The sequence below is a fragment of the Oncorhynchus mykiss genome, unplaced genomic scaffold, assembly GCF_013265735.2.
Source record: "Oncorhynchus mykiss isolate Arlee unplaced genomic scaffold, USDA_OmykA_1.1 un_scaffold_197, whole genome shotgun sequence".
In the NCBI taxonomy this organism is placed as follows: Eukaryota; Metazoa; Chordata; class Actinopteri; order Salmoniformes; family Salmonidae; genus Oncorhynchus; species Oncorhynchus mykiss.
The window spans coordinates 107,501-125,000 of NW_023493680.1; the positions used below are offsets into that span (position 1 = coordinate 107,501).

At 44.9% G+C, this 17,500-nt stretch overlaps 1 protein-coding gene across 1 annotated transcript in view; it reads left to right on the forward strand.

Moving 5' to 3' along the window:
- The window catches only part of LOC110516086 (glutamate receptor ionotropic, NMDA 2A-like), a 342,985-nt gene that overhangs the window by 31,423 nt on the left and 294,062 nt on the right, over nucleotides 1-17,500 (forward strand). The window contains exon 2 of the mRNA XM_036972887.1: nucleotides 3,021-3,446. Within this exon, the coding sequence (XP_036828782.1) occupies nucleotides 3,024-3,446 (423 nt within the window). The 5' untranslated portion in view covers nucleotides 3,021-3,023. The remainder of the gene's footprint in view (nucleotides 1-3,020; nucleotides 3,447-17,500) is intronic.

Below are 17,500 nucleotides of genomic sequence, written 5' to 3' on the forward strand. Positions count from 1 at the left end.
TGCACTATATAGGGCTGTAGTATAAAGTAGTGCACTATATAGGGAATAGGGCTGTAGTATAGAGTAGTGTACTATATAGGGAATAGGGCTGTAGTATAAAGTAGTTCACTATATAGGGAATAGGGCTGTAGTATAAAGTAGTGCACTATATAGGGAATAGGGCTGTAGTATAGAGTAGTGTACTATATAGGGAATAGGGCTGTAGTATAAAGTAGTGCACTATATAGGGAATAGGGCTGTAGTATAAAGTAGTGTACTATATAGGGAATAGGGCTGTAGTATAAATTAGTGTACTGTATAGGGAATAGGGCTCTGGTCTTTAGTAGTGTACTATATAGGCAATAGGGCTGTAGTATAAAGTAGTGTACTATATAGGGAATAGGGCTGTAGTATAAAGTAGTGTACTATATAGGGAATAGGGCTGTAGTATAAAGTAGTTCACTATATAGGGAATAGGGCTGTAGTATAAATTAGTGTACTGTATAGGGAATAGGGCTCTGGTCTTTAGTAGTGTACTATATAGGCAATAGGGCTGTAGTATAAAGTAGTGCACTATATAGGGAATAGGGCTGTAGTATAGAGTAGTGTACTATATAGGGAATAGGGCTGTAGTATAAAGTAGTTCACTATATAGGGAATAGGGCTGTAGTATAAAGTAGTGCACTATATAGGGAATAGGGCTGTAGTATAGAGTAGTGTACTATATAGGGAATAGGGCTGTAGTATAGAGTAGTGCACTATATAGGGAATAGGGCTGTAGTATAAAGTAGTGCACTATATAGGGAATAGGGCTGTAGTATAAAGTAGTTCACTATATAGGCAATAGGGCTGTAGTATAAAGTAGTGTACTATATAGGGAATAGGGCTGTAGTATAGAGTAGTGTACTATATAGGGAATAGGGCTGTAGTATAAAGTAGTTCACTATATAGGGAATAGGGCTGTAGTATAAAGTAGTGCACTATATAGGGAATAGGGCTGTAGTATAGAGTAGTGTACTATATAGGGAATAGGGCTGTAGTATAAAGTAGTTCACTATATAGGGAATAGGGCTGTAGTATAGAGTAGTGTACTATATAGGGAATAGGGCTGTAGTATAAAGTAGTGTACTATATAGGGAATAGGGCTGTAGTATAAAGTAGTGCACTATATAGGGAATAGGGCTGTAGTATAAAGTAGTGTACTATATAGGGAATAGGGCTGTAGTATAAAGTAGTTCACTATATAGGGAATAGGGCTGTAGTATAAAGTAGTGCACTATATAGGGAATAGGGCTGTAGTATAAAGTAGTGCACTATATAGGGAATAGGGCTGTAGTATAGAGTAGTGCACTATATAGGGAATAGGGCTGTAGTATAAAGTAGTTCACTATATAGGGAATAGGGCTGTAGTATAAAGTAGTGCACTATATAGGGAATAGGGCTGTAGTGCACTATATAGGGAATAGGGCTGTAGTATAAAGTAGTGCACTATATAGGGAATAGGGCTGTAGTATAGAGTAGTGTACTATATAGGGAATAGGGCTGTAGTATAAAGTAGTTCACTATATAGGGAATAGGGCTGTAGTATAAAGTAGTGCACTATATAGGGAATAGGGCTGTAGTGCACTATATAGGGAATAGGGCTGTAGTACAAAGTAGTGCACTATATAGGGAATAGGGCTGTAGTATAAAGTAGCGCACTATATAGGGAATAGGGCTGTAGTACAAAGTAGTGCACTATATAGGGAATAGGGCTGTAGTATAAAGTAGCGCACTATATAGGGAATAGGACTGTAGTATAAAGTATTGTACTATATAGGGAATAGGGCTGATCATTACACAGGTGCACTTTGTGCTGGGGACAATAAAAGGCCAATCTAAAATAAGGAGTTTTGTCGCACAACACAATGCCACAGATTTCTCATGTTTTGAGGGAGTGTGCAATTGGCATGCTGACTGCTGGAATGTCCACCAGAGCTGTTGTCAGATAATTGAATGTTAATTTCTCTACCATAAGCCGCTTTCCCAACATCATTTTAGAGAATTTGGCAGTACGTCCAACCGGCCTCACAACCGCAGACCACGTTGATGGCGTCACGTGGCCGAGCGGTTTGCCGATGTCAACGTTGCGAACAGAGTGCCCCATGGTGCCGGTGGGGTTATGGTATGGGGCAGGCATAAACTACGGACAGCCGTCACAATTGCATTTTATTGATGGCAATTTGAATGCTCAGAGATACCGTGACGAGATGCTGAGACCCATTTTATTTTAAGGTATCTGCGACAAACAGAGGCATGTCTGTATTCCCAGTCATGTGAAATCCATAGATTAGGGCCTAATGAATTCATTTCAATTGACTGATTTCCACATATGAACTGTAACTCAGTAAAATCGATGACATTATTTATTGCATGTTGCGTTTCTATTTCTCTTCAGTATAGTTGTATACAATCAGTTCTAGAATCACAATCTGATTTAGAATGAGAATGTATTCTAGAATTAGAATCTGTTCTAGAATTAGAATCAGTTCTAGAATTAGAATCAGTTCTAGAATTACAATCAGATTTAGAATGAGAATGTATTCTATAATTAAAATCTGTTCTAGAATTAGAATCAGTTCTAGAATTACAATCAGTTCTATGGTTTCTACATTTTTTCTCTTTTTTTTCTCTCAATACACATATTTCTGTCCCTACCTTACTCAATACCTTCTTCAGTATCTCCATGTTATATTAATCTCTATCCCGCTCTCTCTCTCTCTCGCTCTCTCTCTCTCTCTCTCTGTCTCTCTCTCTCTCGCTCTCTCTCTCTCTCTGTCTCTCTCTCTCTCTCTCTCTCTGTCTCTCTCTCTCTCTATCCCGCTCTCTCTCTCTCTCGCTCTCTCTCTCTCTCTCTCTCTCTCTCTGTCTCTCTCTCTCTCTGTCTCTCTCTCTCTCTCTCTCTCTCCTTCTCTCTCTCTCTCTGTCTCTCTCTCTGTCTCTCTCTCTGTCTCTCTCTCTCTCTCTCTCTCTCTCTCTCTCTCCCTCTCTCTCTCCCACAGGAGATGAAGTGTCTCAACATGTCAGTGGGCAGGGGGCTGACCCTGGCCTTCCCAGCTCTCCTGTGTTCCCTGGTGACCCTGGTGACCCTGGTCATGGAGGTCGAAGGTCAGAAGGTCCCCATCCTCAACATCGCTGTGATCCTGGGCCGTACGCGCTACATCTCCGACCGGGACATTCGGGCTCTCTGGAGCAAAGACGACCCCATGGACGTCAACGTGGTCACCGTATTGGTCAACGAGACTGACCCCAAGAGTATCATCACCCACGTGTGCGACCTGATGTCTGGGACCAAGATCCACGGGGTGGTGTTCGGAGACGGGACGGACCAGGAGGCCATCGCTCAGATATTGGATTTTATTTCCTCCCAGACACTGATCCCCATCCTGGGCATCCACGGGGGATCCTCCATGATCATGGCTGATAAGGTGAGGAGGGAGGGAGGGAGGAGGGAGATCCTCTATGTTCATGGCTGATGAGGTGAGGAGGGAGATCCTCTATGGTCATGGCTGATGAGGTGAGGAGGGAGATCCTCTATGGTAATGGCTGATGAGGTGAGGAGGGAGATCCTCTATGGTCATGGCTGATGAGGTGAGGAGGGAGATCCTCTATGGTCATGGCTGATGAGGTGAGGAGGGAGATCCTCTATGGTCATGGCTGATGAGGTGAGGAGGGAGATCCTCTATGGTCATGGCTGATGAGGTGAGGAGGGAGATCCTCTATGGTCATGGCTGATGAGGTGAGGAGGGAGATCCTCTATGTTCATGGCTGATGAGGTGAGGAGGGAGATCCTCTATGGTCATGGCTGATGAGGTGAGGAGGGAGGAGGTAGATTCTCTATGTTCATGGCTGATGAGGTGAGGAGGGAGGAGGAATATCCTCTATGTTAATGGCTGATGAGGTGAGGAGGGAGATCTCTATGGTCATGGCTGATGAAGTGAGGAGGGAGATCCTCTATGGTCATGGCTGATGAGGTGAGGAGGGAGGAGGGAGATCCTCTATGTTCATGGCTGATGAGGTGAGGAGGGAGTTCCTCTATGGTCATGGCTGATGAGGTGGGGAAGGAGATCCTCTATGGTCATGGCTGATGAGGTGATGAGGGAGGGAGGAGGGAGATCCTCTGTGGTCATGGCTGATGAGGTGAGGAGGGAGGAGGGAGATCCTCTGTGTTCATGGCTGATGAGGTGGGGAGGGAGATCCTCTATGGTCATGGCTGATGAGGTGAGGAGGGAGATCCTCTATGGTCATGGCTGATGAGGTGAGGAGGGAGGGAGGAGGGAGATCCTCTGTGGTCATGGCTGATGAGGTGAGGAGGGAGATCCTCTGTGTTCATGGCTGATGAGGTGAGGAGGGAGGGAGGGAGATCCTCTATGGTCATGGCTGATGAGGTGAGGAGGGAGATCCTCTATGGTCATGGCTGATGAGGTGAGGAGGGAGATCCTCTATGGTCATGGCTGATGAGGTGAGGAGGGAGATCCTCTATGGTCATGGCTGATGAGGTGAGGAGGGAGATCCTCTATGGTCATGGCTGATGAATGTATCATTATAATGATTGGGGGGGGGGGTATATGTGTCCTTTTTATCACATCCTAACTCCCCCTGAGACATCTGCAGGGTTCACATTGCTCAGGGCCCCTGAAGCGAATGTGGTTAAGTGCCTTGCTCAAGAGCACATCAACAGATTTGTTTAACTTGCCGGCTCAGGGTTATTTGGACCGGCAACTTATCGGGTACCGACCCAACTCTCTAACCTCGAGGCTACCTGCTGCACCCGAGGTGAGGAGGGAGGGGGTGGCGAGGGAGGGGGTGAGGAGGGAGGGAGAGGGGGAGCGGAGGGAGAGATGAGGGGGAGGGAGAGGGGGAGGGAGGGAGAGATGAGGGGGAGGGAGGGGGGAGGGAGAGATGAGGGCGAGGGAGTGATGGAGAGGGGGTGGGGAGGGAGGGAGGGAGAGGGGTGGGGATGTAGAGTTGAGGAGGGAGGGAGAGGGGGTGGGGAGGGAGAGATGAGGGGGAGGGAGGGAGGGAGGGAGAGGGGGTGGGGAGGGAGGGAGAGGGGGTGGGGAGGGAGGGTGGGAGGTAGTGGGGGTGGGGAGGGAGAGGGGGTGGGGAGGGGAGGGAGGGAGTGAGGGAGGAAGGTGAGGAGGGAGACGATGGCTATGTGAAGTCATCTGTCTCGTTGTTTTTGCCTCTTGTGGGTGTTTTATTGTATCAGAATATGTGTGAAAACAGACAGTGTGTGTGGAGAAATTAGTAGATGAATGGATGGCTGAAACTGCAAAACGGGGTATCTGCTTGGTAAGGTTTAGGGTGGGGTATCTGCTTGGTAAGGTTTAGGGTGGGGTATCTGCTTGGTAAGGTTTAGGGTGGGGTATCTGCTTGGTAAGGTTTAGGGTGGGGTATCTGCTTGGTAAGGTTTAGGGTGGGGTATCTGCTTGGTAAGGTTTAGGGTGAGGTATCTGCTTGGTAAGGTTTAGGGTGGGGTATCTGCTTGGTAAGGTTTAGGGTGGGGTATCTGCTTGGTAAGGTTTAGGGTGGGGTATCTGCTTGGTAAGGTTTAGGGTGGGGTATCTGCTTGGTAAGGTTTAGGGTGGGGTATCTGCTTGGTAAGGTTTAGGGTGGGGTATCTGCTTGGTAAGGTTTAGGGTGGGGTATCTGCTTGGTAAGGTTTAGGGTGGGGTATCTGCTTGGTAAGGTTTAGGGTGGGGTATCTGCTTGGTAAGGTTTAGGGTGGGGTATCTGCTTGGTAAGGTTTTTGGTGGGGTATCTATCTATAGGAGAAAGAGAGAGTAGGACAATAGGTAGAAGAGGAGGAGAGAGAAAGAGAGAGAGAGACACAGGTTAATGTGACCAGGTAACTCTGAGTGTGTGTGGTGCTGACAGTTTTCTTCCAGTGTAAACAACAGATTCCTCTTCACCTATACTCTGCTCAAGACCTCGGATGATCCCCTCTCTCTCTGTCTCTCTCTCTCTCTTTCTCTCTCTCTCTCTCTCCCTCTCTCTCTCTCTCTCTGTTCAGCTGAACTCCTCTGTCTCCAGGTGGTCTCTAGTACTGACTGGTTCTCTAGTACTGACTGGTTCTGTCTCCAGGTGGTCTCTAGTACTGACTGGTTCTCTAGTACTGACTGGTTTTGTCTCCAGGTGGTCTCTAGTACTGACTGGTTTTGTCTCCAGGTGGTCTCTAGTACTGACTGGTTCTGTCTCCAGGTGGTCTCTAGTACTGACTGGTTCTCTAGTACTGACTGGTTCTCTAGTACTGACTGGGTCTCTAGTACTGACTGGTTCTCTAGTACTGACTGGTTCTGTCTCCAGGTGGTCTCTAGTACTGACTGGTTCTCTAGTACTGACTGGTTCTGTCTCCAGGTGGTCTCTAGTACTGACTGGTTCTCTAGTACTGACTGGTTCTCTAGTACTGACTGGTTCTGTCTCCAGGTGGTCTCTTGTACTGACTGGTTCTGTCTCCAGGTGGTCTCTAGTACTGACTGGTTCTGTCTCCAGGTGGTCTCTAGTACTGACTGGTTCTGTCTCCAGGTGGTCTCTAGTACTGACTGGTTCTAGTACTGACTGGTTCTGTCTCCAGGTGGTCTCTAGTACTGACTGGTTCTGTCTCCAGGTCGTCTCTAGTACTGACTGGGTCTCTAGTACTGACTGGTTCTCTAGTACTGACTGGTTCTGTCTCCAGGTAGTCTCTAGTACTGACTGGTTCTGTCTCCAGGTAGTCTCTAGTACTGACTGGTTCTGTCTCTAGGTGGTCTCTTGTACTGACTGGTTCTGTCTCCAGGTGGTCTCTAGTACTGACTGGTTCTGTCTCCAGGTGGTCTCTAGTACTGACTGGTTCTGTCTCCAGGTGGTCTCTAGTACTGACTGGTTCTAGTACTGACTGGTTCTGTCTCCAGGTGGTCTCTAGTACTGACTGGTTCTGTCTCCAGGTGGTCTCTAGTACTGACTGGTTCTCTAGTACTGACTGGGTTTCTAGTACTGACTGGTTCTGTCTCCAGGTGGTCTCTAGTACTGACTGGTTCTCTAGTACTGACTGGGTTTCTAGTACTGACTGGTTCTGTCTCCAGGTGGTCTCTAGTACTGACTGGTTCTCTAGTACTGACTGGTTCTCTAGTACTGACTGGTTCTGTCTCCAGGTGGTCTCTAGTACTGACTGGTTCTCTAGTACTGACTGGGTTTCTAGTACTGACTGGTTCTGTCTCCAGGTGGTCTCTAGTACTGACTGGTTCTCTAGTACTGACTGGTTCTCTAGTACTGACTGGGTTTCTAGTACTGACTGGTTCTGTCTCCAGGTGGTCTCTAGTACTGACTGGTTCTCTAGTACTGACTGGTTCTGTCTCCAGGTGGTCTCTAGTACTGACTGGTTCTGTCTCCAGGTGGTCTCTAGTACTGACTGGTTCTGTCTCCAGGTGGTCTCTAGTACTGACTGGTTCTCTAGTACTGACTGGTTCTGTCTCCAGGTTGTCTCTAGTACTGACTGGTTCTCTAGTACTGACTGGTTCTGTCTCCAGGTGGTTCTCTAGTACTGACTGGTTCTGTCTCCAGGTGGTCTCTAGTACTGACTGGTTCTGTGTCGACAGGGGAGCTGCTATTCTCTTTCGTCACGTAGAGAGCTCTCCTCAGACAGACAGAGAAGAGTGGCAACAAGATATAAATTGACTCCAGAATCCACGGTGTGATAAACATAGACTTTTGACGGTTAAATGTAGGTTTTAATCCAGCGGTGAAGGGCTCAGAACGGCTGAGCTTTCTCCCGCAGATTCATGCACATTCATTGTTTCATCGTGTGAATCGTGTTTTATCAATTCCCCCAGTACACGTCACCAGTAGTAAATGTAGCGTTAATCCCCATCATTTGGTTCCATTCATGTCTGTTCATAAATGCAGGTATTAATTACAGTAAAGTAGTGTAGTAGTGTAGTAAAGTAGTGTGTCTGTTAATAAATGCAGGTATTAATTACAGTAAAGCAGTGTAGTAGTGTAGTAAAGTAGTGTAGTAAAGTAGTGTAGTGTAGTAGTGTAGTAAAGTAGTGTGTCTGTTAATAAATGCAGGTATTCATTACAGTAAAGCAGTGTAGTAGTGTAGTAAAGTAGTGTGTCTGTTAATAAATGCTGGTATGAATTACAGTAAAGCAGTGTAGTAGTGTAGTAAAGTAGTGTGGCTGTTCATAAATGCAGGTATTAATTACAGTAAAGCAGTGTGGTAGTGTAGTAAAGTAGTGTGGCTGTTCATAAATGCAGGTATTAATTACAGTAAAGCAGTGTAGTAGTGTAGTAAAGTAGTGTGGCTGTTAATAAATGCAGGTATTAATTACAGTAAAGCAGTGTAGTAGTGTAGTAAAGTAGTGTAGTAAAGTAGTGTAGTAGTGTAGTAAAGTAGTGTGGCTGTTAATAAATGCAGGTATTAATTACAGTAAAGCAGTGTAGTAGTGTAGTAAAGTAGTGTAGTAGTGTAGTAAAGTAGTGTGGCTGTTAATAAATGCAGGTATTAATTACAGTAAAGCAGTGTAGTAGTGTAGTAAAGTAGTGTGGCTGTTAATAAATGCAGGTATTAATTACAGTAAAGCAGTGTAGTAGTGTAGTAAAGTAGTGTGGATGTTAATAAATGCAGGTATTAATTACAGTAAAGCAGTGTAGTAGTGTAGTAAAGTAGTGTGGCTGTTCATAAATGCAGGTATTAATTACAGTCATTTTACCGTTCTCATTCTCAGAGTGGAAACGTACGTTTTGCAGAGTTCACAACCTGCTACAGTTTTGGTTCATTTCATAACCTATCGTTTTTTAGGAGATTTGTCAAGTGTTTTCATTGTCTGGTGTCTGTAGTGGCTCCGTGTGATCAACAAGCACGTCGTCTGGTTTCTCCTGATAACGCTGTGGGGGTTGAATAGAAGCACTTGGCCCGCTGCGCCGAAATGTAGAAAATGATTTATATTTTTAAAAACTGTTTTTAACTCCAGATGGCATTTAGAATTCTACATTTTGATATTGTTGTATTTTTCTTAAAACACACTGTTGGTTAAGGGGCTCGTCGGTCAGCATTTCACTGTGATGTCTACACCTGTTGGTTAAGGGGCTCGTCGGTCAGCATTTCACTGTAATGTTTACACCTGTTGGTTAAGGGCTGGTCAGTCAGCATTTCACTGTGATGTTTACACCTGTTGGTTAAGGGCTGGTCGGTCAGCATTTCACTGTGATGTTTACACTTGTTGGTTAAGGGGCTCGTCGGTCAGCATTTCACTGTAATGTTTACACCTGTTGGTTAAGGGCTAGTCGGTCAGCATTTCACTGTAATGTTTACACCTGTTGGTTAAGGGCTGGTCAGTCAGCATTTCACTGTGATGTTTACACCTGTTGGTTAAGGGCTGGTCGGTCAGCATTTCACTGTGATGTTTACACCTGTTGGTTAAGGGGCTGGTCGGTCAGCATTTCACTGTGATGTTTACACTTGTTGGTTAAGGGGCTCGTCGGTCAGCATTTCACTGTAATGTTTACACCTGTTGGTTAAGGGCTGGTCGGTCAGCATTTCACTGTAATGTTTACACCTGTTGGTTAAGGGCTGGTCAGTCAGCATTTCACTGTAATGTTTACACCTGTTGGTTAAGGGCTGGTCAGTCAGCATTTCACTGTAATGTTTACACCTGTTGGTTAAGGGCTGTTCAGCATTTCACTGTGATGTTTACACCTGTTGGTTAAGGGCTCGTCAGCATTTCACTGTAATGTTTACACTTGTTGGTTAAGGGCTGGTCAGCATTTCACTGTAATGTTTACACCTGTTGGTTAAGGGCTGGTCAGTCAGCATTTCACTGTAATGTTTACACCTGTTGGTTAAGGGCTGGTCGGTCAGCATTTCACTGTAATGTTTACACCTGTTGGTTAAGGGCTGGTCAGTCAGCATTTCACTGTGATGTTTACACCTGTTGGTTAAGGGCTCGTCGGTCAGCATTTCACTGTAATGTTTACACCTGTTGGTTAAGGGCTGGTCGGTCAGCATTTCACTGTAATGTTTACACCTGTTGGTTAAGGGCTGGTCGGTCAGCATTTCACTGTAATGTTTACACCTGTTGGTTAAGGGCTGGTCAGTCAGCATTTCACTGTGATGTTTACACCTGTTGGTTAAGGGCTCGTCAGCATTTCACTGTAATGTTTACACCTGTTGGTTAAGGGCTGGTCGGTCAGCATTTCACTGTAATGTTTACACCTGTTGGTTAAGGGCTGGTCAGCATTTCACTGTAATGTTTACACCTGTTGGTTAAGGGCTGGTCGGTCAGCATTTCACTGTAATGTTTACACCTGTTGGTTAAGGGCTGGTCAGTCAGCATTTCACTGTAATGTTTACACCTGTTGGTTAAGGGCTCGTCAGCATTTCACTGTAATGTTTACACCTGTTGTATTTGGCTCATGTGACGAATACAATTTGATTTGATTTGATTTGATGTGTTGCGCCACGAACAGTCTTCTGAAAACACGTTTTCCTGCTGAGGAGCTACAGGAGGAATCACTCTTAGAATGTTGTCCTCCTGCAGGGACCTACTGAGGAGCTACAGGATAAAATCCCTCTCAGAATGTTGTCCTCCTGCAGCGACCTACTGAGGAGCTACAGGATAAAATCCCTCTCAGAATGTTGTCCTCCTGCAGCGACCTACTGAGGAGCTACAGGGTAAAATCCCTCTCAGAATGTTGTCCTCCTGCAGGGACCTACTGAGGAGCTACAGGATAAAATCCCTCTCAGAATGTTGTCCTCCTGCAGGGACCTACTGAGGAGCTACAGGAGGAATCACTCTCAGAATGTTGTCCTCCTGCAGGGACCTACTGAGGAGCTACAGGATGAAATCCCTCTCAGAATGTTGTCCTCCTGCAGGGACCTACTGAGGAGCTACAGGAGGAATCACTCTCAGAATGTTGTCCTCCTGCAGGGACCTACTGAGGAGCTACAGGATGAAATCCAACTCAGAATGTTGTCCTCCTGCAGCGACCTACTGAGGAGCTACAGGATAACATCCCTCTCAGAATGCTGTCCTCCTGCAGCGACCTACTGAGGAGCTACAGGATAAAATCCCTCTCAGAATGTTGTCCTCCTGCAGCGACCTAGTGAGGAGCTACAGGATAACATCCCTCTCAGAATGTTGTCCTCCTGCAGCGACCTACTGAGGAGCTACAGGATAAAATCCCTCTCAGAATGTTGTCCTCCTGCAGCGACCTAGTGAGGAGCTACAGGATAACATCACTCTCAGAATGTTGTCCTCCTGCAGCGACCTACTGAGGAGCTACAGGATAAAATTCCTCTCAGAATGTTTTCCTCCTGCAGCGACCTACTGAGGAGCTACAGGATAACATCCCTCTCAGAATGCTGTCCTCCTGCAGCGACCTACTGAGGAGCTACAGGATAACATCCCTCTCAGAATGCTGTCCTCCTGCAGCGACCTACTGAGGAGCTACAGGATAAAATCCCTCTCAGAATGTTGTCCTCCTGCAGCGACCTAGTGAGGAGCTACAGGATAACATCACTCTCAGAATGTTGTCCTCCTGCAGCGACCTACTGAGGAGCTACAGGATAAAATCCCTCTCAGAATGTTGTCCTCCTGCAGCGACCTAGTGAGGAGCTACAGGATAAAATCCCTCTCAGAATGTTGTCCTCCTGCAGCGACCTACTGAGGAGCTACAGGATAAAATCCCTCTCAGAATGTTGTCCTCCTGCAGTGACCTACTGAGGAGCTACAGGGTAAAATCCCTCTCAGAATGTTGTCCTCCTGCAGCGACCTACTGAGGAGCTACAGGATAAAATCCCTCTCAGCATGTTGTCCTCCTGCAGCGACCTACTGAGGAGCTACAGGATAAAATCCCTCTCAGAATGTTGTCCTCCTGCAGCGACCTGCTGAAGAGCTACAGGATAAAATCCCGCTCTCTGTTTGCTGTGTGTTAGTTGTGTTAGATAAATAAGACACACGACGACTAAGGAAAATACACAGGCCAATTGAATACCACTCAATTATGAATTATGCTAATTAACCTATTGACCGACAGGTCAAATGTATTTCCATCAATGAATAAAAAGCTTTATAAAATATATAAAAATACAATCGCAAGGGATTTTCTTTCTTCTTCTCGGGGTAATGTGTGTGTGTGTGTGTGTTTGTTGTGTTGAGGTGTGTGTTGTGTTGGGGTGTGTGTGTGTTTACATGTATTAATGCGTGACGATCCAGGCTTGTTATTCATCCTCACTGTTGTCTCGCCTTAGGCTTCCTCATCACAGACACAGAGAGAGAGATAACAAGAGAGAGAGAGATAACGAGATCGAGAGAGAGAGAGAGAGAGAGTTCCGGAGTTCCAAATTGAGCAGCTGCTGAAAAAATGAGCTCCTGTATATATTGAGATTTAAATGGTTTTTTAGAGTGAAGTACATCGAAAAAATCAAAAGAAAACTGCAAGACTCAATAGAAGACAATACAAGCAACAAACCAAAAAGACAGGATTTTGAAAAAGTAACTATTTTTCATAAAATTATACAGTTATCTTAGCTAGCTGAATTGTTAGCTGAATTGTTTACATGTTGCTAAGCAGTTGCTAGGGACTCTCCTGGAAGAAGCTAGCTAGCTTACAAAGAATAACAAAAAAATATCTAGTTAACAGAAGAAAGGAAGACAAAATAAGGACAAAATAAGGACAGAAGAAAAAGGAAAAGAAAAAAGGACAACAAAGTGAAACAGTCCTGTGAAGAAACAAGAGAGCATTATACAAGAAACAGCACTTCTATTGCAACATTGTAGCCAACATCACCAGCGTTGCTATGGAAATTGTTTACCCACCAGACATCCAAACAGAGAAAGCTAAGAAAAGTTTCAAAGGTTTGTTGATGGGACAGAACCATGAATGCCTGTTTGCAGATCTTACCAGTTACAAAACAAGAGCAAATTTAATTTTTAATACCAATCGAGGGAACATATGGAAAAAGGTTATTTGCAACCATTTCCCTTTCTCAAAAAAGAGGGGCATCAGCCAAGGATGTCAGATCAGCATTTTTGAAGAAGCTGACCAGAGCAACACATATCAAACAGTAAACTTATATAATAATGGAACTGTATTGATACAAGGCAATGATTCAAGCCTCCAGGCTTTTGAGAATAGGTTTGCTACCCTAAAAGAAGACGCTGACATCATCTCAGAAAATGAGGAAAAAGTCAAGGAGGGAGATGGAGAAAAGCAGACCCCAATGGTCTCTGTGACCCAGCAGGAAGCCCTCAACGTCCCTTTACCTACCTCACCTGCAGCAGACAGAGTCAAGGACATGACAATTTCAATAAGAACACCTGCTATGCAACGTTTCCACAACACCCTCTCTCTAGTCGAAGCAGAGGTCATAGAACTCAGAGAGAAGAAGCTTCAAGAGGAGGACACTGTCCAGAAACTCAAAGAAGAGATGAAACAGTTCAGGGAGGAGAGCAGAGCATCCATAGCTAAATTAGAAAGCAGAATGGACAAGCTGAGTCAGACAAATGATGACCTCAGAGTACATCTGAGCACAACTAGAAAGGAGCTCGAACAAAAAGAGAGGTACATTGACACCCTCAACCGGCAGAGAGTCATTGTGTCCTCTGCATCTAGAGAACATGTCCACCAGCTTGGTACAACACAAGCAGAACCTGAGACCAGCATGGCCTCCACTACACAGCCGGATGACACTGCACCAGCCTACCAGTCTGCTCCAGCCCAGGTCAACCTACCAGCCTCTCAGTCTGCTCCAGCCCAGGTCAACCTACCAGCCTCCCAGTCTGCTCCAGCCCAGGTCAGAATACCAGCCTCCCAGTCTGCTCCAGCCCAGGTTAACCTACCAGCCTCCCAGTCTGCTCCAGCCCAGGTCAACCTACCAGCCTCCCAGTCTGCTCCAGCCCAGGTCAGAATACCAGCCTCCCAGTCTGCTCCAGCCCAGGTTAACCTACCAGCCTCCCAGTCTGCTCCAGCCCAGGTCAACCTTCCAGCCTCCCAGTCTGCTCCAGCCCAGGTCAGAATACCAGCCTCCCAGTCTGCTCCAGCCCAGGTTAACCTACCAGCCTCCCAGTCTGCTCCAGCCCAGGTCAACCTACCAGCCTCCCAGTCTGCTCCAGCCCAGGTCAGAATACCAGCCTCCCAGTCTGCTCCAACCCAGGTTAACCTACCAGCCTCCCAGTCTGCTCCAGCCCAGGTCAGAATACCAGCCTCCCAGTCTGCTCCACCCAGACAATCACCCACAACTGCAATTCTAATTGATTCAAATGGGAAGTTCTTAGTCCAGGAAAGATTATTCCCTAGACACCAGGTGTATAAGTTCTGGTGTCCTACAACTGAGAGTGCAATGCAGCTACTCAGTCAGACCAGGATTGACACCCCTGACAACATCATCATCCACACTGGCACAAACGACCTTCATGCCAAAGGTGAAAATGTATCTGGGGCAGTGAGAAGAGTGGCAGAACGGGCACAGGCTATGTTCCCAACAACCAATATAGTTGTGTCCACCCTCCTACCAAGAAAAGACTTCCCAGAAAAGTTGATCGACAAAATAAATCAACAGATCACTGTGGACTGTGCCTCACTGCTCAACGTCAGAACGGCTCACCACCCCACTCTGACATGTCAACACTTATATGATAATATACATCTTGATCAGGACAGTATCAGAACCTTTGCCAAGGACCTAAAAGATGCAACACTTGGCAGGGACCCACACACCCATCACCCCAGCAACAAAGGTCCCCCGCCCCACCTTCTGAAACAACAGTACCTCCACCATCCCGAGGAGAAAAGAGCCAGACATGGCTTATTACAGCACAGCTCTACTAGACCAGGCCCAACACAGCACAGCTCTACTAGACCCGGCCCATCACAACACAGCTCTACTAGACCCGGCCCTTCACAACACAGCTCTACTAGACCCGGCCCATCCCAACACAGCTCTACTAGACCTGGCCCATCACAACACAGCTCTACTAGACCCGGCCCATCACAACACAGCTCTACTAGACCCGGCCCATCACAACACAGCTCTACTAGACCCGGCCAATCACAACACAGCTCTACTAGACCCGGCCCATCACAACACAGCTCTACTAGACCCGGCCCATCACAACACAGCTCTACTAGACCTGTCCCATCACAACACAGCTCTACTAGACCCAGCCCATCACAACACAGCTCTGACCACTACTCCAGGGTCGGTCAGAACACTGCCCTTCAGGGAAGTAGACCACATGATGCAGTCCACACCATGTATCAATTAGATCGTCAGCCTACATATGCTGAGGTAACCTCTGGCAGAAGACCCCTAGAACAATCAGAGATAGGAGAGGTGCGCCAACTACTGCAACTAATATGCAGACTACTGAGCTAGACAGTCCCTTTAATTCACACACGGGCACACACGCGCACACACACACACACACAAACACACAGGGTTGCAGATTGCACATAAAATAAGTACAGTGCAATCTTATTCCATTCTTATTCATTTGTTTACAAATATTCCTAAATGTATTGACACCGGTATTATAATAATTATTATATGTAATGGTGTGTGTCTGTGTGTGTGTGTGCGCGTGTGTGTGTATGTGTGTATATATATATATATATATATATATATATGTGTATGTGTATATATATGTATATATATATGTGTGTGTGTGTATGTGTGTGTGTGTGTGTGTGTGTGTGTGTGTGTGTGTGTGTGTGTGTGTGTGTGTGTGTGTGTGTGTGTGTGTGTGTGTGTGTGTGTGTATGTGTGTATATGTATGTATGTGTATGTATGTGTATGTGTATGTATATATATATATATATATATGTATGTGTATGTATATATGTATGTATATGTGTATATATGTATGTATGTATATGTATATATATATATATATATATATATATATATATATATAGTATTTTATTTTTTTTGTTATTTTCGATGTACTTTACTCAAACCAGTGAATATCACTTATTATAAATGAGATCATTAACTATCAGCTCTTGGAATATCCAGGGCCTATACTCTTCACATTTTGGTTATAAAACAACTAATCCAGAATTGATTAAAAACATCAAGGGACAGGACATCATAATCCTACTGGAAACATGGTGTCGTGGAGACATAGATACTCAGTGTCCCTCAGGCTATAGAGAAAGTTTAATACCATCAATCAAACATAAAAATGTTAAACGGGGCCGAGACTCAGGTGGAATCATCATTTGGCATAAGCAGGACTTAGCACTGAATGAAATGAAAAAAGGTACCACTCACATTTGGCTAAAACTTAACAAAGGTACAATCTATTGTGACAATGATGTATACATATGTGCAGCTTATGCTCCTCCTTCAGATTCATCATATTATGATGATCAGTTTTTTGACAATCTCCAGACAGAAATCATTACATTTCAGGCGCAGGGTAAAGTGCTTCTTTGTGGAGATTTCAATGCAAGAACAGGTTCTGAGCCTGACTACACTGATGCGGGAGGTAACCACCACATATTTGGACACCCCTCCTTGTACAGTAGCCCTATTATAAATAATAGCAACAGTCCTGACCAAATACTGAACAAAAATGGAAAAGAGTTAGTACATCTCTGTCGAGCCTTAGGCCTGTACATGCTTAATGGTAGAATCAGAGGGGACTCTTTAGGTCAGTTTACTTACTGCTCAGCTCTTGGGACAAGTGTAGTCGATTATGCCATCACTGACATTGACCCCTCCTCCATTAGTGCATTCACTGTCAGACCACAGACACCATTGTCAGATCACAGTCAGATCAACGTGTTTCTGAAGAAATTAACCGGCAATATTCATTCAAAAAAACAGCCCAATAAACTTTACAACATAAACCAATCGTTCAGATGGGCTCCAAACAGTGCAGAGGCATTCATTGAAACATTGAACTCAAATGAAATGATGAACTCTATACAGTTTTTCAATAACTCACAGTACCAAAACAATAAAGATGGTGTCAATTCAGCTACCCAAAACATCAACTGCATATTCCAAAAAGCAGCATTGAAAGCAAATTTGAGAAAACCAAAGCAATGCAACATCAGAAGCAAAAATCAAAATGTTTCTGACAAATGGTTTGATAATGAATGTAAAACAATTAGAAAACACCTAAGACAAATGTCAAACAAAAAACATAAGCAGCAAAACAACCCAGAGCTACGATATGAATACTTTGAAACTCTGAAACAGTATAAACAAACACTGAAATGCAAGAAATTGAATTATACCAACAAGACACTTGATGAAATTGAAAACGCAATTGACCAAAATCAGTTCTGGGACATGTGGAACAATTTAAGCACATCAAAGCCACAAGAATTAGCCATACAAGATGTAGGAATTTGGAAAACTTACTTTGATAATCTATACAAAAACATCCCACAAAAAGACTTACAACAGAACCAATTAGAAATTATAGAAAAATTGAACATCCTTGAATCAGTCATTAAAAACAACCAAAATCCATTAGATTACCCAATA